This window comes from Cylas formicarius, unplaced genomic scaffold (genome assembly GCF_029955315.1).
Source record: "Cylas formicarius isolate icCylForm1 unplaced genomic scaffold, icCylForm1.1 PGA_scaffold_2__14_contigs__length_35257938, whole genome shotgun sequence".
NCBI classification, from domain to species: Eukaryota; Metazoa; Arthropoda; class Insecta; order Coleoptera; family Brentidae; genus Cylas; species Cylas formicarius.
The window spans coordinates 29,643,478-29,667,323 of NW_026844319.1; the positions used below are offsets into that span (position 1 = coordinate 29,643,478).

The following is a 23,846-nucleotide window of genomic DNA, read 5'->3' on the forward strand; positions in this document are numbered from 1 at the left end:
GAATCCTGCAGACGTTTCGCCAAAATTTCACTTGGCATCTTCAATGCTCGCGCTCCGAAAACACTTCGAACACTCAGTGAGCATTGAAGATGCCAAGTGAAATTTTGGCGAAACGTCTGCAGGATTCCAGTCGGATGCAAGATTTGCAGGATTCCAGTCGGAGTTCAACGAGCGAACGGATGATATCCCGGAATATAGTGTCATCACATTTTTCCATCCGTGAATCAATACGTGAGAATATATATATATATACATATATATATATATATATATATATATATATATATATATATATATATATATATATATATATATATATATATATATATATATATATATATATATATATATATATATATATATATATATATATATATATATATATATATATATATATATGATGACACTATATTCCGGGATATCATCCGTTCGCTCGTTGAACTCCGACTGGAATCCTGCAAATCTTGCATCCGACTGGAATCCTGCAGACGTTTCGCCAAAATCTCACTTGGCATCTTCAATGCTCGCGCTCCGAAAACACTTCGAACACTCGTAAAGATCTCCTTCCCGTAAAGGTGTATGATATTCTCACGTATTGATTCACGGATGGAAAAATGTGATGACACTATATTCCGGGATATCATCCGTTCGCTCGTTGAACTCCGACTGGAATCCTGCATCCGACTGCAAGATTTGCAGGATTCCAGTCGGATGCAGGATTCCAGTCGGAGTTCAACGAGCGAACGGATGATATCCCGGAATATAGTGTCATCACATTTTTCCATCCGTGAATCAATACGTGAGAATATATATATATATATATATATATATATATATATATATATATATATATATATATATATATATATATATATATATATATATAATTTATATATCATTTGCACCATGCGTTTATTGTGACAACATAAGTATTACGAAAAGTTAAAATCGAATTATACTCCTTTGTTATTAATGTGACAATACAAAGCTTGCAGTATTAATAACATTAATACGATACAAGAGTCGTTAAAAGTAAAAAACAATTTATGATACTCATTAATATGACAGCATAGATTTATTGAAAAATGTCGTCTAGAATTACAACAGGGAAGCTAATAATCACTAATCCAAATATATCGCTTCAGAATGTTGACGACTTTAGACAAAGAAGTAAAAAATTTAATTTGTTACATCATTTGCAATAAAAGAATTTATTTAGCCGTTATTATGACAACATAAGCATTGTAAAATGTTAAATCGAATTGCAGTCTTTTATTATTTACGTGACAATATAAAACTTGCAGTATTAATAACATTAATATAAAACTACAGTTGGCAAAAGTAATAACCAATTTTCTTGCATTCACAGTTCGATAGATGGAGTTGACTGATGTCAAACGACAAGCTAGTTTGTGTACCTTCTTCTATAAACGATAAAAAAATACAATTCTGAATTATGAACTATTTAGAATAAAAAAGATAAAAGAAACCATTTATATGAACTATATTACAAATTTGAATTAATGACAACGTAAGAATTGTGAGCGATATGATAGTCATTAATATGAGAGCATAGATTTATTGTAATAGGTCATCTAGATTTACAACGAATAACGTAATAATCCCTATCGCTTCAGAATAATGGACACTTCAGAAAAAGCAGTTAATTAAGAATTGCCATGTTGTAAGAATCAACATACTTATTGTTATGACGACATAAGCATTGTAAAAAGTTAAATCGCATTGCAGTCCTTTGTTATTTAATTAATTAATTTAATTAATAACATTAATTTTTAACATTAGAGTTGGGAAAAGGAATAACCAATTTTCTTGCATTCACAGTTGGTGTCACAACATAAGAATTGCGAGCTATATGATAGTTATTAATATGAGAGCATAGATTTATTGGGATAGGTCATCTAGAGTTACAAAGGATAACGTAATAATCCCTATCGCTTCAGAATATTGGACATTTTACAAAAAGCAGTTAAAATTTAATTTGTTATTATCATTTGGAAAAGAAGAATTGCCATGTTGCAAGAATTAACATAACATAAAATTGGATTTATTTATTTAGCCGTTATTATGACAACCTAAGCATTGCAAAAAGGCAAATCGCATTGAAGTCAACAGTTAGAGTGACAACATAACAATGGTGAGCTATATGATAGTCATTAATATGACAACATAGATTTATTGGAATAGGTCATCTAGAGTTACAACGGATAACGTAATAATCCTTATCGCTTCAGATTATTGGACACTTTAGAAAACAATAATAAAAACAATTGCTATGTTACAAGAATTAATATAACATTAAATCGGATTTCTTTATTGTGTCATTATTGTGAAAAGTGGAAAACCAATTTCAGTCCTTATTAATGAACTTCCCACCTTGATGACCCTATATAAGCTATATCCGTTATCAAGTGAAAACATAAGATTTGCGAAAAATTAACACACACACACACACACACAATTTTACCATTTTTTGTCACATGGTCGATCCAATGGCGGTTAGCAGAAGATCATTTCCTTGCTGACGGAAAGTTTTAGAAATCAATTAGGCGGAATTAAGCGGACGTCGTCACGACGTTATTTTCTACGTGCTTTAATTGCGGAAGAGCAGTCAGATTTCGCGAAATCAGCGCCTACCGTTCTTCGAATATCTCGCAGTTCGTTTTTTTTGTTTCGATTTCCGTAAGGGGGGAGGGCGGGATCATTAGCCACTAATTGCACGCTAACGTTTGTTTAATTTCTGTCGACGAAAATATTTTGACTTTTATTCGATTATGTCGCCACGTCACCGTCGCGTCTGCCTAATTAAAATTTCATAATCGAACTTTTATGTTCGAAATAGGTGCAAAGCGAGGGTCAAAAATCCCGGAAAATTAATTTTGTAATATTATCTCGGCCGAGATTCGAGAAACAATATGGACGCGATTCGATTGTTCAATTGTGCAATCCGTACATTAAATTAAATCTTATTAGAGTACAGTCTTACCATAGTACAGATCTCTTTTTTCTGTAATTCTAATACCTATTTTTTAGTAAAACTTAACAGATGATTACTACATTTCTAGTTAGACTTACCCCAATAAATGTTATAGTTGAACTTTTTTATCCGAAAACAGTTTTACACGTTACTAACTAATTAATTCATTTATTATTGCGTTTTTAGCACTTACAAAAGTGGTCGATTTGTAAAAAATATCACCTCACGATATATTTTTATATTCATATTGCTCCAGCCCCAATTTATATTGACAATAATATTGACAAATCGCCATTAGAAACTAACAAGAAATTAATAACAAAGAAGGCCTTCGACGATGACGTACGACGATCACAGCGCGCTTCTCCGTAATAGATGATATAGGTAGGTCCGTGCATATTAATAAACGGAGACAGACATTCCTGGGAAACTGCTTGCACGACGAGGTGTTTGAACCGCACTGGCAAATATTTGCTTTAAACATTCGCCATTCCGGCCTAGTGACATGTTTACGGCAATACGCCAACGCCAGCGACATCTGTACGTACTGCGCAGTAACGACGTATGTCAGTTTGTCTTATCGCTTTAAAGGGTTTATTTACAATTAACAATTCATCTTTAGGACGAGTTTTTGTTTATTATTGTCTTTTTTCGAGAAAATTTGAACTAAATTTAGTAAAAATTTATAAATAATGGAAATTTGGAAATAATCACTGGAGGTATACTTCAGATTGCGCAGCAATATGGGGAAAAGAGCTAAATCGTATATCCTTCAACAACTTATCTAGTTTCTATGTTCAAAAAAGTTGTTAACAATATATTAACAGATACGAGATAGCGATCGAGCTTCTTAAAATTATAGATGAAGACAAAGACTGCTTTCATCTACATTTACAACTTTACCTAAGAAACAAAATACTACAGAATGTTCCGATCATCCAACAATAGCCCTTATGAGTTACACTTTGAAGGTTTTTTTTTAAGGATTAGGCTTTAGAAAGGGTATGGGGATCAGAGAGGACCTGTTCTTATAGAGAACTTATATACCGAAAAATGACAATAAAACCTTAATTAAAGTTGTTGTGAGAATTTAGGGTTAATAATGGAGAGGTGTTTAAATCGCTTAATCGTTAAGCAATACATTTGAAGGTCTCATTTTGTTAATCTCCATGGCTTCCAATATATTTAGTCTTCTACTTTTTGTGGCTGTATGTAAAATATCAAAATTGTAGTCAAAAATGTGTTTTTCTTTGCGCACGTCCTTTATTCCGTTAATGCGTTTCTTGAAAGATCTACCTGTTTGTCGGATATAAATTTTAGGACAAGATCCGCATTTCAACCTGTAGACGGCAGACACCTGATTTCTGTTGAGAGTGGCTTATTAAGAAGTCTGCGTAAAAAAGAGTGAAATGCAGCCATTTTGTATGTATAAGGGTGATTTGGGTAATAACAAACACCACGAAATTTCTCAAATGTCACTAGTAAAAACTATCAAAATCAAAGCTTCTGAAAATAACATAATATTTACAGGTGCAGACAAAGGGAAGACAGTTATACAGAATATATTTCAAAAACCAACAATTTTCTTAAACCAGAACTTTTCCAATGTATCAAACACGATCCTACCGAGTTATATCAAAGACAAGTCACGGAAGTAATTACTAACTCCACACTATTTAGTGACAAAGACAAGAATTTTTTAACAATTATGAACCGCTGAAATTATATTCTTTAATTAAATTGCATAAACCAGATATGCCTATTAGACCAGTCGTGTCTTATGTAACAGCTGCAGCAGTTAAACTCTCGACAAAATTATTAAATATTTTTAGGTTCCAAAGAGATTTTAAACCAAAATTTGCAATAAAAAATCTTTTGAATTAATCAACAAAATTAAAGGTATCAAAATCCCTTCTAACGCAACACTATTTAATTCTCACAACGTTAATTAAGATTTTAATATCATTTTTCGGTATACATAGTAGCAGGTAATTTGTAAATATTACATTTGATAAAGACACGGTGCTGTCGAAATAATTGTCATATGAATATATATAAATATATAAAGAATAAGAATGCATCGATGCTACGTTTTTTCAATATTACTTTAACGGTTTCCAATCTGGAACTGTTGCAGAAAACCCAGAAAATAGTTTGGCCCCTTCATCAGAGGACCTAAATATCCGATGCTACAGAACATTGTGGAAGAATGATCAAGGGCCGAGGAGAAGAAGAAGCTTTTGATGATATCAAACCTCTTGATGATATCAAAACAACTATTCAGAGCAGCTGTTTACAAAATTAGGAAAGCCATGATAATATTCAACCTCCGAAGGAACGAGAAGAAGAAGAGTTGTTTTTTTAATAAAAATCGTTTACCATTTATCTTGTTGTTTCATTAAAACTATAAAAGTAAAAAGAACATTCTTCTAATACTTTTTTTTTCTGAATGCCACTAGTTGCTAACTAAAAACTAGGTACTTTGTTTTAAAAAAAGTTCTCGACTAATCAGTGCGAAGGCGACCTAAGTAAAATAAGCGGCACGCCACTGATTTTCATCGTTTTTTTTAAGCGAAAACCGTACATCAGTTAAAAAAAAAGAAATTAAATTTTTGTCCATCAAAATGTACAGGTGAAATTAACTACGCCAGCCACTGGTATTGCTGATATTTTGTTCTAGGACGTTCGTTTGTAGAAAGTTCTCTTTTTAAAATCCCCCACTAATTATTGAAATTCTATTAGAAAAATAATATTTTATATATTTTACACGAAAAACTCTTATCTGCGCCGCAGATGGTGGTTGTAACGTGGCGAACTTGGGCCGGCTGGTCCTAACTGTTTCGGAAAAAGAAAAAGAAGAAGAGTTTTACGATAAACGCTGTCGAATCGGAGACTGGGGAGGTTAAAAATGAGCACAAAATGGCGGAGAAATGTTTGCCCTCCGACGACCTTCGCGTGCTCCACTGTTGGACAGAAAAAAACCCGCGAAATTACAGATGAGTTGGAATTAATTGTATAGGATAAGCTCGGGTAATTGCATAGCCCCGGGGCTACCACGAGCAAAAATAGCAAGTTGCGAGGAGGTCTGTACGTTTTAAATAAATAACAATTGTTCGACTTTGCAGTAAAGAGACAAAAAAGTGAGATAAGGAACATCGAGTAATACTGTTGTTGGTAGAAGGTTTTAACCAGCCTTAGATTTTTCGTGTTTTGCTATCAGCCATTGTCCGTGTCGTTCTCACTGGTGGTCTAGTTTAGGAACATCAGAGACTCGAGCTCAGTTGCGTCTCTTAGATATATTACCCATATTATAAACCACCATTTGTTGTGTTGGAAGCAAGCCAACCTGAAATTTCAAACCCCAAAGAAGTCTCACACTTTCATCCAATAAGTATATTGCCAACCATGTCAAAGAAACAAGAAAGATTTTATTAACAGATCGTATTGTCCTTCACTAGCTGGAAGCTACAGGGGCTGTTAATAAAATCCGTCGAGATCTAGAAGCCCCGAGTCTTAGAGAATCACGTTCTCTTCATAGTGAAAAGGAAACCCAACAAATATAATTTTAAACGATGCTGTTTTGAACTCTGCAGAATACTGCAAAAACCTTGTTTTATTTATAGATAGCAACTTACGACTTGATATCATGTTTCGTCATTTGTTCAAAAGTAAAACTTCGAACAATTTATTGTCACGGAGACATATTAACCAATCTCGTTAAACTGAAACTTATCCCATAATTCCGGTGTTTATTGACGTGCTCTTAGGCAGTACGAGAAAACGAGTTTGCCTGTTTGAGATTTTCAAAAACAAAACAATGTTTTGTTAGTGAAAAAATAACAGTATTTTTGTTGTTGTGTTTAAATTATTACTTAGGTAATCTTTATAGTTTGTATGAATATTTTGAATGGTCATTATTAAAATTTCTAAAGCTTCTTTATTATTAGATGTTTGCAAAATTTTCACGTCAATTCCAGAATTTGCTCTTATTTATTCCCTGAAGTTTCAGAATCAAATCAAGAATCAAATAATTTACCTGCCTTAACTATGATCAAATGTGATATGCGCACATTTTCTAATATATAATAGAATCATTCCTCGGTTTTATTATTAAACTCGATAATATCCAAGTTAACATCACATTATTATGTGATTTGTAACTTCTTTATGGCTTAGTATGAATTTCTCATGGTGATCACTCCATCCGCTTTATTTATTCTACCTTTTTTATGAAATATGTACAACCTGCTATATATTATTGTTAATTGTTTGTGTTTAAACGTACTTATCGTTTCTTCAATTTTAATGTATTTTTCTTAATACTTCTAATATTGACGAGGGTTCACATTAATTTTAGCTATATTGTAAAATTTTAGTTCTTCATTGTGATATATCCGTAAATATTATTTTACAAATTTTATACAACTATATTTATATTTTTGTTTTAAATGGCGACTTCAGAAGCGTGAATATATGAATGAAATGGACATATACCAAATCAAATCAACACTCGCATGTCGTGCTTAAAAAAAAATTCAAAGAAAACATTAGAAGCGGTAAAATCGAATAAATAAAATGTAAAAATAAAATAATAACTCTTTTTCAATTTGCTAAATTATAAAAAAGATTAATATTCAACCGAAACTGTATGTAGCGAAATTGCTTTTTTTTTCTTTATAAAGAGTGTTCGTTATACAGAGTTATAGACACTTGAAAAATAACAATATGCATATGTTTTCTGTAATATTTAATTATTTTATATAAGTATTTTAACTTCTACTTAGGAACATTTTATATAAATATTTAAGAACTACATTTAATGTTTCAAATAATCGGTCATTTTCTTTTGAATTTTTTTAGTATGCGTACTTTCGTTTGTATTTTAACCATTTCTTCCCCGTGATACATAAAAAATTTCTCTAGCAGCTTAACTGAATATAGGGCTTGTTGAATGGTTGGTGGCGGTCCCATATCAACTTCTTCATCTTTTTCTTCCTCTTGGCGCTCTTCCTCACCCTGTCTTGGTTGTTGTAATATGGCTTCCTCTGCCAAGTCTGCTGTTTTAAGCAAATCCTGATCTATCCCCATAAAATCTTGCAACTCCTCACTTGCAAGCGTAATTGTTGTTTGAAACTGCTTTATCCACTCGCTTAGTGGCTGAACATCTTCCAAGTCCTGTTCGCATTCTGTCTCGGTAATAAGTACTGCATGACGATAGGAGCGTTGAATTTCCAAGTTTCACCTGGACTTCACCACTTATCTGTAGATAATTTATACTTTTCTGTTTTTAGTTTTACGATAGATCCAGAGAACAAGACGTTGCTGTTGGAACCACTGCAACATTGCCCAAATCTTCAAATTTTGGCTTTCTTAGTTTTTTACTAGAACTGTCGGTCGCGTCAGCCTGAATGATTTTTTCTTTGCACTTCCCAATCGTGGATACAGTCGACGGTGTAAGTCCGTATCGACGTCCCACATGACTTTTGTTTTCTCCCCATTCCATCTCCCGAATTGAAGAAACTTTATCATCTAGAGGTAACATTTTTTGATTACTCGCCATGCTCGCCGTATTCACTAAGTCAAATTAGAACTGATTGAAACAAACTTTTTTCTTTTATTTCTCCGCGCCATCCATACATATTAACGACGTAAAAGCGAATTTTCGGATTCGGAATCCATTAAGATCTGGGTGAAAGTGACGCCACATAATCTCATGTCCGTCGGTTTCTATTGCCACGGAATGCAGACGCCAATCGTGGTGTTGCCGTAATTGTGCTTTTGGTGCCCTAGGTCGAGCAGGGACGAAAACCAGACGACATCTATGGTCTTGATATATATCACAGCATATTTCAGACGGAAATGAATACTTGTAAAAAAGAAACTCATATCTAGAGATGTTCACCAAGTCTCCGCGGATCGACTGGATCGATCAACTCACAGTCTAAAGTTTATGTAATTTCGTAGCACGTTCTGACTTTGGTTACTAGGCAAGCCGTCCTAACCTCACTTCTCGTGATTTTATGACAACCTCCGCTTCAACAGCCACGCGAGTTCACCATCCAAGGTCGCGACACCGTCACTTTTTCCGATTTTAATGCACCAATCCCGAAGCCCGTTGCACGCTAAATTATTTGTTTTTATAGCGTCGTCGCGTCGCAACATTTTAATTACGCTCCGAGGCGACGGGATTTATTTCGTGAATGTTTTTTACGGGCCGAAAGTACACGAAGTGCTCGTAAAATTCCACTCTCAAAGTGCGAGGGAAACAATCGAAAGCGTGACGTTTTATATCCGAGGCGTGTCCAAAACAAAAGAAGTAAACGCGGACTACGAACGACAGACGTTCGGGCAAACAATGGATCCTGCTGGTGAAACACCTAAAAATATCTGGGCGTTGCTGTCGCAGGCATATTTCGGACTACACTATACCTACGCTTTGTTGTCAGCGAAATAAAGGTTATCTGCGCCCATTATTGTTATTAGTCACACACCTAATTAACTTCCTTGCAGGGCATACCAGGAAACGATCATTTTAAAAGTATATTTAATTAAAGTTGTGTGTTTTGTTTATTAAGAATTTTGTTTTATCAAGTGCCTTGCTTAAAAATTTTAAACTTCCATTTACACTTAAATAGATGTCGTCCCGCCCTAAATGTCTATCTGATCAATGCAAGACAACCGTCACTAACGATTACGATTATATTCCACGGGCGCAAGAGCGACAGAATCAGTCGTGCTTGGCATTTATTAATTAAACTGGTACGCCCATACCCAGAGATGGACTCACGTATTTTCTATGTAATAATAGATCGGGGCGTTCCTTAATGATATGTGAATATTGAAGTGGGCGAATAAACATGAAAAAATAAAAATAAAACAATGCCAAAACAATCAGAAAATTAAAAAATTAATATTCTACCTTATAAAATAAAACGTGAGTAAAGAGTAAATGTATCAGTAAACGATATTTTGTTTGTATGTGAGAGACGAAAGCAGTAAATACAAAAATTGTACCGATTGATGCGGTCTACAATACCATGTAAACCAGCTAGCCATATTTTTTTAGGAATTTTGATTTACGGCTAATAATTTCCTGTGGAAATAAAAAATTTTCAGGGTCTTTTAGATTTTCGTCAATAATTGAAAAGCCCTTGTGTATAATCGAAAAAACGCTTAGAATAAGAGTTAGAGTCCCGAATCTCCTGCGTATCCTGGTTCGAGAATTTTGTCAATCGGCTGAGCAGTTTTCAAGAAAAACATTTTTTTCTAGAAGCACTCGCGACTTTTGATTGCGTCTAACTTCTAAACTTTAAATGTGGGTATAGATCTACATCTGTGCCAAATCTGAAATCCATAGCTGCATATTTACGGCACCTACTATATTTCGATTTACAAAACTTCTAGATTCCTCCTGCGTCGGTTTTTGCTGAGTCGAACTTGCTGACGTTTCGCGAATCATCCTGTTGGCTTCTTCAGAGCTTGACTGGAACTGGTTCGCATTTCACTCTGTAGCTGTACCTCTGTATATTGTTTGTATATTGTTTGAGGGGCAAAAACACCGTCCCGGATGATTGATTCCCATATTAGTGACAGGTAGAAACCAAATGTGACATTTGATAAAGATACGGTGTTGTCGAATCAACTGTCATGTCAAAGTATATAACTTCATGAAAATCTGAACTTTTAGTTCTTATTTATTTCGCTGATGAGTTTGTTTGTCTTTTTCGTCCGGTCTCTCCAATGTTGAGAGATTTTTCTAGAACCAGAACCTAGAATCTTCTAGTCAGTTTCGACGTAGAATCCCTCTTTACCAAAGTTCCTATTCTTGAAACGGAAAACGGGAAATCCGAGAGTTCATAGAAATCTATAAACAACCTAACAATCTTAACCGCGACTCAGGTCTCTACCTGTCACCAATATATAATTAATATAGGATGATTGGCGAAACGTCAGCAAGTTCGACTCAGCAAAAACCGACGCAGGAGGAATGCAGAAGTTTTGTAAAAAGTATTACAGTAACCTGTAGGAAGATTCTTTGAAAAAAAAAACCTACTATATTTAATATCAGTGCGTTAAATTAAAAAGTTTTAGCTGTCTATACGGCTGGTATGTCAAATAAACTGACTTTAAAAGAAGAACCTATTTTTTATTATTTATCGTACCTCATAGCGACGTATGCGATCATATGTCCCGTGAGCAGTTTAAAAGGAGCTGAATAAATCAAAATGATCTGTACAAATTATATTTCTGTATGAAAAGGAAACGTTTCATTTTTCGGAGATAAACGACACACGCCGTATATAATTCAAACGATGTTTGAGATATTGGTCATAGCCCTGGATCTCCTACGTTTCCTGGTCCAAGATATTTTCGAAAAAATACTTGTTTTTTTAAACATTGATTTAGGGCTAATAATTACTTTGGAAAGAACAATTTCCAGGGTATTTTAGATTTTCGTCGAAAAAACGCTCAAAAGAAAAGTTATAGTCCCGAATCTCCTGCGTATCCTGGTTCAAGAATTTTGCCGATAGGCCAAACAGTTTCCAAGAAAAACATTTTTTTTTTCTAGAAGCAAAAATTACCCAAAAAAATTTCTTTGATTGCGCCCAACTTCTAAAGCTTAAATGTGGGAGCGTCGACAGAGAACAGAGAACAGACGACAAATAAAAACGTTTATTTTTCGACGCTGATTCCACCTGTACCAATTATATTTTCTGCATGTGTCATACACCTGATCCAATTTTGTGTGGTAACCTCCAAACAGATGCACTATTCACATTTTTATTAAAAAATATATTTTGCAGTGAGCCCACACCAATTCAAAATAACCCGAATATCCTTCTACGAGTTCACTCCAAAAAATTAACCAAAGAAAAGACTGCCACACTGCAGAGAAAAAACTTCCTGCGCCACAGAGTGGTGTATACCTATCACTCGCTGTCATCCAACAAGTACTAATTCTTTCAAAAACAAATTAGACAGAGAATTGCACCATTTAATAAGAGTAGATACTCATTACAATCAATAACTGTTTTTTCTTCCTTTTTCTCTTTAGTAAAATCTTTTTCTTTCTCTGTGATATTATTGAAGATACACTACATACATACATATATTATATGTTTTTTTAACAAGGATTCAGCCTCATCGGGTTAACCGCTTGCTGTTGTAAATAAATAAATAAAATAAATAATAAATTAATTAATTAACCTCTAATTAGTGCTGGGTGTCTGGAACGGTTAAGTTTAGATATTGAAACGTTTCATTAGGTGTCAATCTAGATAACGATCCAGATGCTTTTTATTGACGTTTACGTTTATGTCTGGCGAAGCCGTATTTAATGGACACGTTTTAAGAAACCCTTTCCGATGGACTAGCTTTTTGATGGTTAGTTGAAGTCCCTAATGAAGTAGAACGAAGGTATTTCGACCGACACGTGACCGATCGTTTTGGTCGCCCAGAAACCCCCGAATACCGGGAAAATAGGTCGCAACCGCTGCCTGAGGTGTTTCGCAGCGAGACAAAGCGCACTTACATCCCCAGCACCTTCCAGAAGCAGCCGAAAGTGCTGCCGTTCGGTACTCTTCCACCGTACGATACGGTCATAGTGATCACACCGTACGTGAGGGCCGTCGAAGCCCTTTCACCGCGTAAACTCGCTGTTCAGCTCGACTTTCTCGCGACGCGATTTTTCAAAACGCGGCACCCATCGCGATCGACCGTTGCCGACTGACTTTGGTCGTACCGTTTCGCCAATCGCCGGAGTAGGGACTCGTTGTTGCACTTCTTTGTGGTGCAAGGTGCGCGACGTACGGGTGTGGAAAGGAGAGAAGTGCAGGAAGTTTACGCCGGGCGATAAAGTCACCCATGTTTAGCTGGGCAAATGTCTGGGTACTAAAGGTTGTCCGCATTCCTGATGAAATCATCGTGAAGTAGGCAACCAGACATGCCCGAGGCCATTATTTGCCTTAAAACTTGTGGATGAAGCCAAACAACAACATAGTCAACAACCACATTTCAACTGTTGAAATAGGACTTAATCGAAGCTAGTATTTATTATTTTGGGTTCAAAACAGAAATGGATTTCTCGAAAAACCATTAACCCGATCATCGGCAAAATTTGTGAACCAGGAGACGCGGAAGATTGGGTACTGTAACTTCTATTTCAAGCATTTTCTCGATTATGCACAGGGTTTTTCAAGTATAGACAAAAATCTTAAAGACCCTGAAAATTGTTTTGTTGTTATTGGCGGTAAATCAAAATTTCCAAAAAATATGGCCAATTGGTATTGGGATTGTATAATGCATCAAGAGCTTCAATTTTTGAATTCACGGTTTTCGTCCATCACATGCACATCAACCTCGAAGCGATGACGTCATTTACTATTACGATATAGTACATAGTTTCAGAAAACAACTATTTTGCCAAAACCATTTGCTCTATGGGAAAAATTGATATACCAGGGGAAATGGGAGATCCAGGGCTATTACCCCTATTTAGAACAGTGTTTGAATTATACCCATGGTGTATCGTTTATGGGCAAAAAAATCTAAAAATTTCCGTTTTTGTGAGTAAATTAATGAAAAACCGTTAAGGATGGGATAATTTTATTTGAACAGTATCGTAGACTATGTTATTTATCGTACAGGGTGGGCGAAATATTTGGAAAAGTATCATTGAAAATGGCTATTATTTGTAAAAATTGTAATATTTACCAAACTTTGTCGTATCTTTGAAGTTCGGCGAGACTTGAAAGACCCTTTATACTGGGTGTATGCTCAATAAAATTACATCAATTTTGCGAAACTCCCATAGTGGTCCGCATGAGCACGATGGAAGAACAATGCGTCCCTCTAGGACAAAAAGCATTGTTACTTTTACAGTATTGTTACTTTCACGAAGCAAGTATTTTCTCGAAAACCATAATTGAAAAAATTCATATACCAGAAAAACTGGGATATCCATGGCTACTTACTTCGGGCATTTTTTGGTTTATGTACAGGGTGTGTATATTATGGGTCTATCTACATATCTACAATTTTTTGTATTTACCAAAATTTAGCCGTCATTTTCAAGACGTCATTAAGTCATTAAATAATTGAAAAGGAACGGGAAGTCGAATTCGTAGGTAAGAACACCGTTTTTAGCAATTTTAACTGCAGAATATTTTAGTAACCTCGCCAAATAGTTAAATCAGAACGCCATCGCTAACGTCGTTTTTCAGATGCGGCGCTAGAAACTGGTATACTTCGACCAGAAACATAGTGCTTTTACAACCGACCCCTTGATTAACTTTTCCTACTGTTCATTACTCGAAAACCGCAGAACACCATGCCGAGCAGACCCTTACCCGTAACCATTCCAGGACCGTCCTAAATTTCATGTTTATACAAATATTCGTTACGGTCCATCTCAGGCAAGACCTACTTAATGCACGGTCCTGCGAAGGTCTACACTAAAATACGTAAAACGTCAAAGCAATAAATGTACTATATTTTTGGTCGTATTAAACCTGCAAATTTCATTTTTTCAATTGGTAAATGTCCGTACAGATTCCGGATGTCACGGGAATCGATACACCAACAATCGCCCACTACTCGCGCAATTTGCGGTGAGTTTGTAATAATTACAAGGATCACGGCCGTTTTATTAAATTAATCTGCAATTTTGCAATATAAGGATACCCCGGAGGCCGTTTCCGTGCGAACCATTAAAAAACCTTATTGTTTAGATATAAATATTCATTTGCCTTTGGCCGTGTCCGCAATATTCGTTAAACGCTAGTACGCTGTCCGGCGCATCCGCCACGAAAACGAAACTCTCGCCGAAGAAGCCATAGATGGCCGAAATGTACGCAACCAAACGTGCGGCACCTCTCGCGGTCTTTATTTAAATGAAAAAAAAATGCAGCCGATACAGTCTGAAGAGACGCTTTAAAAAACGTGAATTAAGACCCCCAATTAGAAATCAATCGGGCGGTCCCATTTTCATTTCCTGTAAACCGTAACAAATTATTCAAGAGGATCGCGAAGGATGGATATTGAGTGGCCTTGGTATGTAATATATATGCAATATGCAATCTTTTTTTAATTCATGCATGACCGAACAGATTCAAGATTGGGAGAGAATCGTGAGAATTCTCGATTGCATGTTTCGTTTGGGGTAATTACAACGACCGTGCGCGTTTTATTAATTTGTTTATTTGTTAATATAAGCACATGCCGTGCGAATCATTAAAAAACGTCATTGTTTGGATATGGATATTTATTTTGCCTAAACAAAGCCAGATCGGCGCGCAACCCGACGTACGAGTCGGCCCGCCGCATCCGCCGCGCATTCAAAACTCGACCCCGGCCATTATTTCGGCCATATTCGCTGCCGATATCTTCAGGCGACACTGTTCGTCGTCGGACAACGCCAGATTCGTCACTTGGGACACGCCGTCACGTCCCAAGGTAGCCGGGAGTGACAGAAACACTTCGTGATCGATCCCGCAAATCCCCTAGGCAATTTAAAACTTTTAATTAGTTTAAAATGACGTTAATTAAACATACTATTAGTAAAATGATGTATTGGCATATTCGATTCGGTATTACGTCTAGATAGCAGTGCGAAAAAAGTGGACTGGCACATTAAAAATTTCAAAAGTTGTAAAGAATTGAAAACGGTAAAAAGTAGTGTTTAGTTGCTTGCCTATAGCTGGTAAACCAATATTTTTTTGGATTTTGAATAAAAGATCCTTAAATTTACTAAACAAAAGTTCCCATTTTAATTTAAAGTTGGTAAGCTGCAAAAAAGAATTAAGGCATATAAAGTAGATTTTGAAAATGTAAAATAATTACGGTAGGTATAATCTAAACACTTCGAAAAACTGATTGCCGTTGGAATCTTTCATTGAAGCTAATTTACAAATAAACTAGACTATTAAATTAAATTTAAAAAAATATTTCAATAATAACTCCATACGAATTTTTCGTTTTGTGGGATATTTCTTGTATACCCACTAAATAAGATGGTGCGATAAAAGTTTATATTAATTTAATACTTTGTTTATAATTATTTCTGACAAAGTTGACAAAATAAGAAAATTAACCGTAATTTTGCTTTTTTTTCATTTGTCCGTAACCTTCCTTTTTTTGCGTTAACAAAAGACATTTATTAGCTTTAAGAAGAAATGGACATATAAAAAAAAATAGTACAAGTTCACTTTTCCATTACTCAACCGTAGCTTAAATTAAAAAAATTAATTAAGAGTACAGGGGGGAAAAAGATGCAATTTTTGCCCAAATAAGGCTAACAGTTATTTCGTATAATATATGGGCTATAGAATACTACTCACCTATAAGAAATGGCTAGAAAGATGACAGTGCTGAGATAAACAGAATTTAGATTGTACAGCAGTGGGCAAAAAAGGTAATATCTGTTCATAGATATAAGAAAGTGACTAACTGAAGGAAAGGAAAGACCCGGGCAAGCTGTAAGAATGAAATATGGCTGAACATGACCGTACTTTGCTTAGAATTTTATTATTTGGGGTTTTGTTAGGAAAGATACTAAACAATATTTATTTATTTATGTATGTATTTATGTTTAAATCTAAAATAAAATTACAAATTATTGTTATTACGTACTTAAATTACTTAAAATTATTCACATAATATATCAGTATCACTATCGCTATCATCGCCTGTTCTCATTATTATTTGTTCTATATTATTTGTAATATGGATAAACGATTGTTCTGCTTTTTCTATATGTTTAACAGAATTTGCTCAACTTTGCGGAGGGATGTTAAAAACTTCGGTTTCTATAAGTTTGAGGACATTGGAGCTAACACGGGGAAAAACATTGTTACGACGAATGGCAGATTTCAGAGTTTTTGCATAATTATCACAGACCTATTCCTTTTGTAGGTTCAAGCTTTGTAGAACCTCAATTAATTGCCTTTTGGTATAATCTTCGTGAACATAAATATCGTTATTACACATGTAGTTTTGGATTGTTGCTTGTGTGTCACATGAGGAAGGCGTTTTAGTCAACTGTCATAATTTGCATTGTCCATTACAATTACGCTAATAGGAGGAATGTTTGGAACTAGTTTGTTTTTAAACCAACTGTCAAATAAATCAGCGGTGGTGTTTTCATGCTAATCCAGAGAAGAATCTTTAATATTTTTAGCAGAAAAGTCCATTTGGAATCCAACCATCTTTAGAGCCAGTATGCAAAATAGTTATTCTTTTACTTCTTTTTGATGGCGCGTTTGTTTTACACTCATCAGTTGAGTCAACCCAACCCTTTTCTGGGGTACCATAAGTGTCGAACCAGGTTTCATCCAAGTAAATAATTGACGTTTGTTGTTCTCTGTAAATCCTAATTTTTTCTAGATATTCCAGTCGCCATTTCCGAATCCTAAAAGATTCCATTAAAATTTGCCTTTTGTCAATTTTTTTAATTCTAAAACCCATGTGTTGAATACATTTCCATAAGGTAGTTATGCCACATTTAACACCGGTTTCATCTTTTTCAAGTAATTAAGATATCTAATTAGGCACGCTTTGTTCCTCGTATAACTGGTAAATTTTACGCCGTATTATATCTTGATCACTTTTATCTACACTCGACAAAATGTCAGCGTCGCTTCTTTTTTCCTCGCTAAAATGGGATTATTCAAAATTTTCCATACAGTTGAAGTTTTAATTGTCGTCAATGTGGCCGTTTCTTCAAAAGATGCTTGCTTGCTGGCACCACGTTCAATGAGAGTCAAATAAACATTGTTTATAACTTCCTTAGTCTCAATAGAATAGTGGGGGGAGCATCTCCTGAGATTCACTAGACTCGCACATATTTTGCATAATTCGCACACGATTCAACACACGTTGTATTACACACGAAATAAGAAAAAGTTATGAACAATCCCTTTATCTGAGTGGTTTAATAACGTGCAAACCTGTAACACGCCATCGTCCCAGGAAATCTGAAGAAGAAGCTGATTTTTATTAATTTTCGACGAACTTTGTGAAATCTCAGTGTGCTATAAAGGTTTTTTAACTGCAAAAAGGCTACAAACTATACAAAGCGGATAGAGATCAAAGGGTTCATCGCCATATGAGGAAAGACCTAACCGACTGTCTAGAGAAGTAACTGATTCGCTCATTAGATGTCACTCTATGGCTTGGCTAAAACAACAAAGGTTTATTTACCTGATTAGCTGAGTATGAAAAATATAGAGAAATATTCAACACCAAGTTTAATATTGCTTTTGGATACACACGATGCGATGTAGTACATGTCATGAGTCGATTGAAAGTAAAAATTGACGACATTGAAAAAAAAATAGTCAAAGTGCAGATGATCACAATGCTCTGCAGTTACACACAGAACTGCGAACCTTGAAACTTTAAAAAGAAGTACTTTAAAAAAAAGTAGACACCTTTTATAAACGTAAGAAGGCTGATAGGCTTGAGGCTCAAAAAGATAAAACGAAGGAAACTACTGTAATGAATTTTCAAAAAAATCTTCTTCTGCCGAATATTACGACTAATGACACGTATTATAGTAGACAAATTTCGTTCTACATGTTTATCATGACCTCTGTACTTATACTGAAGTTTCAGGAAAAAAGGGTGCTGATAATGTTTCTTCACTACTATGGGATTGCATTTCTAACCATCTGGATTTTGATGTCAAGAAGCTTCCCATAGTTTGTGATTCATGTGTTTACAATGTTACATTAATTATATTGTGCATTTTGTTAAAAGACTTAAAACACATACAAAATCCTTTTTCCTGTTCGTGTATCTAGAATTCGATAGAAATATGGGTTTTGTGAAGCAGAAGACATATGTTGAACTGCCTCAACAATGGAAAGCAGTTTTAAGGGATTGCCGAACAAAATCAAATCCCTTTTAAAGTTATTGCTTGTGGAGATCAGTCCATTTGTAAGAGTTGGGCCAAATTCCTAGCGCCCAAGTGTACTTTTCTTTCAGGTCCGGTCAAAGAATTAACTGTAACCGAAAATCGCCCTCGGATAATGAGATAGGGAAAGTTAGAATGATCGAGAACTTGAAAATGTTGTCATAAAACAAAAAATAAAAAGACTTTAGCTACCTGAAGAGTGTTTTTTGCTTCCAACTTTAGCTTATGACGGGCCAATACCTGCATCTAAAGCTAAATTTCAACACCTACAGCATCTAAAGAAATTCTGTTCTCAAAACGAGCAGCAATACCACATTGATAAGATTACAATAATAGATTATGAACCTTCATCTTTATTGCCAAGTTTTTTTTGTAAATCCTAGTTTTGTTTACCATGTTCTAGAGTAGTCTTCCTAAACAAAAATCACAATTACTCAGAATTAAGTTTTTTGAATCCTCATCTTTTTTCCCCTGTACTCGTCAAATGGTTCCATGATTTCGTCAAACATTCTATTAAATGTTCCAAAGTTTATCGACTCGTTCCTAACACTATGCCCAGTTTCCAGGGAAATTACACCGCAAAATATTTCGAGCACTGTCTTTCAAATATTCAACTGAATTCGGGGATGTTAGGTCTGCTTCCCTTAGAAATCGCGCACCGCAGAAACCAACTTTTCCCACTTTCGGGCGGGCGCCGCTAGATGGCAGCCGTTACAAAACCTAGGGTTTCAAGCGATATATGTTTCCTTGGAAATTAAATCTTAAACAGCGAAAATTATAGATGACAGTAATTACTCCATAGATTTAACGGTTGAACGTGCATTTACATTATGACCTCGCCTTCGCCTGAGTTCGTATATAAGGGTAAACCATGGCCCACCTTGACGTATGTCGATATGGGATGGATTTTATCGGAATTCCTCAGGATACTCCTGGCGATCGACGCGGCGCTCAGCCCTATGGCCCAATTGGTGAAGCCCTTGAGCTTGATGACGTCGTAGGCCGCGTCGACGACCATCTTATGGAGTTCCTTCCAGTTTTCGCAGTCGCTATCCGTTCCTACGGTCGGGTTTATGTCCCTCAAACGGACCCCGCCCACAGTCGCCGACGACCACACGGCAACTGCAACGTTGCCACGTTTTAAGAGCGTAATTCATAGGACAACTTGTTTTTTTATTAAATTCGCAAAAACCGTTCAGACTTATTGTATATTATTATGGATTTATAATTTTAAAATAACTTTTTTCTGATACTATGCGGTACGCCCTAATTCGTAATAACGTCATCTCGTCTAGACTGAGTGAAAACCGTACATGCTAAAATTTTAGTTAATAATTGAAAAACCCTGTATATAACTGGAGAAGTGCTTGAAATAAAAGTTTTACTCCCTAATGGTTTTGAAAAAGAAAATAGTATTTTTGTAAAAGTAAAAATAATCAAAAAACTTTTACTTAAATCTGAAGTCAGGCGTAAATTTAAGACATCTACCAGGTTTTATACTATGACACGAAATATCCCTGTACAATGTTTAAAAACGTTTAATATAAAAGTTATAGCTGTCTAAACAAACTATATAATTATGTAGAAGTATTGCAAGATTAATTTTTTTTTCTTTGGCAAATTGCCGACGCACCCCGTACATTTTCAAAAAATCTTATTTCCAATTACAGTGAAAACTCCTTATAACGAAATTTTTTGTACTATTAGGTCTCCATACAAAGCTATGCACTCCACTCTGTATGACTCTCTATAAAGAGATGTGGAACGTCGATACGGACTTACACCGTCGACTGTATCCTCGATTTGGAGGTGCAAAAAGAAATCATTCAGGTTGAAACGGCAGGCAGTTCTAGTAAAAACTAAGAAAGAAAAATTTGAAGATTTGGATCGTGCCATGTTGCAAATGTACAATGTTAAAAATGTACCACTCTATGGAGCTATCGTAAAACTAAAAGCAGAAAAGTTTGCTGAACAGCTTGGCATTATCGATTTGACGGCTTCGGAAAGGTGGTTGGGGCGGTTCAAACAGAGACATGGTATAAATTATGGACAGATAAGTGGCGAAGCCCGTGATGTCGACAGAAATGTCACTAACGATTGGCTGGAGAAGACGTGGCCAAAACTAGCAGAATAGTACCCTGCTGACGACATTTTTAATACTGACGAAACTGGTATTTTTTACAAAATGACTCCAGATAAAACTCTTAAAATTTGAAGCGAAGTATGTGGGTGGAAAACTTTCTGAAGAACTTTCTGAAATCAACTAACCCACGATGTTTTAAGAACACTTACAAGGCAAACATGGAACATGGGATGCAGAATTAAAGGGGAGAAAAATATTACTTCTCTTAGATAACTGCCCTGCACATCCCCATATTCCAAATCTACGGAATATTTAACTGGCACTTCTTCCATCCAAAACAACAAGTGTATTACAGTCGCTGGACCAGAGTGTACTAAAAAGTCTTAAGAGTCAATACAGGAAAAACATTTGAATGGAAATGATCGAGTCCGAAGACATATTTTCCATTAATCTTCTAGATGCAGTCAACTTGATTAGTAAACCTTGGAAAGAGGTGACAGCGGAACCAATTCAACACTCCCATCGTCGTGCAGGACTTATTACCGAGACAAAATGCGAAGAGGACTTGGAAGATGATCAACCACTAAGCGAGTGGATAAAGCAGTTTTAAACAACAATTACTTTTGAGAATTTGCAAGATTTTATGGTGATAGATCAGGATTTGCCTACAGCCATATTAAAACAAACAAGAAAGGGTGAGGAAGAGCACCAAGAGGAAGAAGAAGATAAAGAAGTTGATCTGGGACCACCACCAACCATTCAACAAGCTCTATACTCAGTTAAGCTGCAAGAGAAAATTTTTGTGAATCATGGGGAAGATGTCCCTCTCAAAGAAATGGTGAAAATACAAGCCAAAATACGAGATGCGTATTGACATACTAAAAAAATTCAAAAGAAAATGATCGATTATTTGAAACATTAAATGTAGTTCTTAAATATTTATATAAAACGTTCCTAAGCACATGTTAAAATATGTATATAAAATAAATAGAACACTTATGCGTATTGCTATTTTTCAAGTGCCTATAACTCTTTATTGAAGTCCCTTCAATTTCGCTATATAGAGTTTCGATTGTATTTAACCATTCTGTGGTTCTTTGGCCTCACCACTAGAGTCGCCATGTTCGCCGATAATGTAAGCGTCTACGCTCTCCGGCGACACTCCGAGCCTTTCCCCGATAAAGTACCGAAACCTGGAAGTGTCCAGGTTGCAGCCGGAGCCTATAACTTTGCTCTTCGGAAGACCGCTCAGCTTCCAAGCCACCCAGGTCAGTATATCGACTGGATTGCTCACAACGATGAGTACCGTCTCTGGCGAGTACTTCACCAAGTTGGGAACTATCGTCTTCAGCACTTCCGTGTTGCGTTGGACCAGGTTCAGCCTCGATTCGCCCTCCCTCTGACGTAAACCTTGAACCTGACGATTACCAAACGCGAGCAAGGGGGCTGTCGAGAAGTACCTGCTGTTATGATGCATATTTTTGAGTTGGCAGTGACGCTGTAGTCTGGACCGGCGCTGATTTTCGCGTTCAGGAACATGCAGCCGTGCTGGAGGTCCTTCATTTCACCTTCCATTTTCTGCTGGTTGACGTCTATGAGGGCCACGTCGCTCGAAATGCCCTGGAATTCGAAGGGTTCGGTTTTGCGCGAGTCTACTACCTGGAATACCTGGGCCAGGACGCTGAAGGCGGTGGCCATGCCCACGTCTCCCACCCCCACCACCGTGATCTTGTCGGTGTTGCTTGGGAGTTGGTCTCCGATGGAGGAGAAAAGCATCTGCTTCGTGGCCATGCTGAGGCGGGAACTGTACGATTTTGAAGTTTCTGATGGCTCTGACGTATTGTCAAACCACGAAAGGTGGTGGTATTGGTATTGGTATCGGTACCGCCTGCGACCAAGCACCACCTGCACTAAGGGTCGTCTCCAATACCTAGCAAGCAAAGGTGCCTCCTAAGCCTGCAATGTCCCGTGGGAGGGCGGGGCCCCTCCATCATAAGCCTCGCCTGCCTCAGGTGGTGGTAGAGGTAATTCAATAAAAATCAGCCCAAATAGCACAAAGACGTCCGTAAAACGTCCTCGGGATATCTGACGGCACATAGCCTATATAATAGGACCATATTGTTTCAGCTAAGGGACATCATTAAGAGTCTCAAGGATATATGATGTTACTAATTGGAACGTCCACAGTATATCAGATACGTATGTCCGTAGGATGTTTGTTAGGACATACTAAGGATATCCAGTTATACTAGTTGATATGTCGTTATCATATCCGACTGTGAGGATATTGGATATACCAGTGGACCTTACTTATTAGGTTATTTCGAACAGCCTATGCAGCTATTGCATTCTCACATTCTTTTGATGTTTGTGATGATACCTTCTTACGGTCATCTGAAAATATTTTAGTATTGAGAAAGACAGATTTTATGTATCTGCACTTTATAAAAAATAAGAAAAAGAAGGAGACTGGTATCTTATATATTTAAAAAACAGATTAAAAAATCCCTACATTCGCCTTTTAAGTAAAGGCTGGATTTGACCCTGGTAGTACTCTCATGAAAGTAATCTTAGATGCTAATCTCCATCGGTAAGATCTCCTTCTAGAACAAATATGACTTTTCAATTTGACAGTAAAGGCCTATTTTCATGCAATATTTTTTGGCAACATAAAGATTTTCAATAATTAAAATTAAAATTAAAAAATTAATACTTTGTTTTTGGGGGGTGGGGGGTGGTTCTTACATACATTTTAAAAAAATATATATACTAACTAAAAATATAATTTTCTTTGGGGGAAAAAAATTAGTTAATTTTAATTTTAAATTTTCTCCTTTTTCAGGTAGATAGTGTGT

At 36.0% G+C, this 23,846-nt stretch overlaps 2 protein-coding genes across 3 annotated transcripts in view; both read right to left on the reverse strand.

Annotated features, from left to right (window-relative positions):
- LOC132698737 (bestrophin-4) overlaps positions 1-12,791 on the reverse strand; it is a 53,948-nt gene extending 41,157 nt beyond the window's left edge. The window contains exon 1 of one of the 2 annotated variants that reach the window (XM_060664962.1): positions 12,528-12,791. In XM_060664962.1, the coding sequence (XP_060520945.1) occupies positions 12,528-12,598 (71 nt within the window). In that variant the 5' untranslated portion in view covers positions 12,599-12,791. The remainder of the gene's footprint in view (positions 1-12,527) is intronic. The other variant, XM_060664961.1, reaches the window with a different exon arrangement.
- A 2,459-nt stretch (positions 12,792-15,250) lies between these two features.
- Positions 15,251-22,824, reverse strand: LOC132698740 (L-lactate dehydrogenase B chain-like). Its single transcript, XM_060664964.1, has 5 exons — positions 22,660-22,824; positions 22,452-22,611; positions 22,099-22,401; positions 19,789-20,030; positions 15,251-15,495 (listed from the first exon to the last, which is right to left on the reverse strand). The coding sequence occupies exons 1-5, from the start codon at positions 22,780-22,782 to the stop codon at positions 15,331-15,333; spliced, it is 993 nt and encodes a 330-aa protein (XP_060520947.1). The 5' UTR covers positions 22,783-22,824; the 3' UTR covers positions 15,251-15,330.
- Between the last annotated feature and the right edge of the window lie 1,022 nt (positions 22,825-23,846).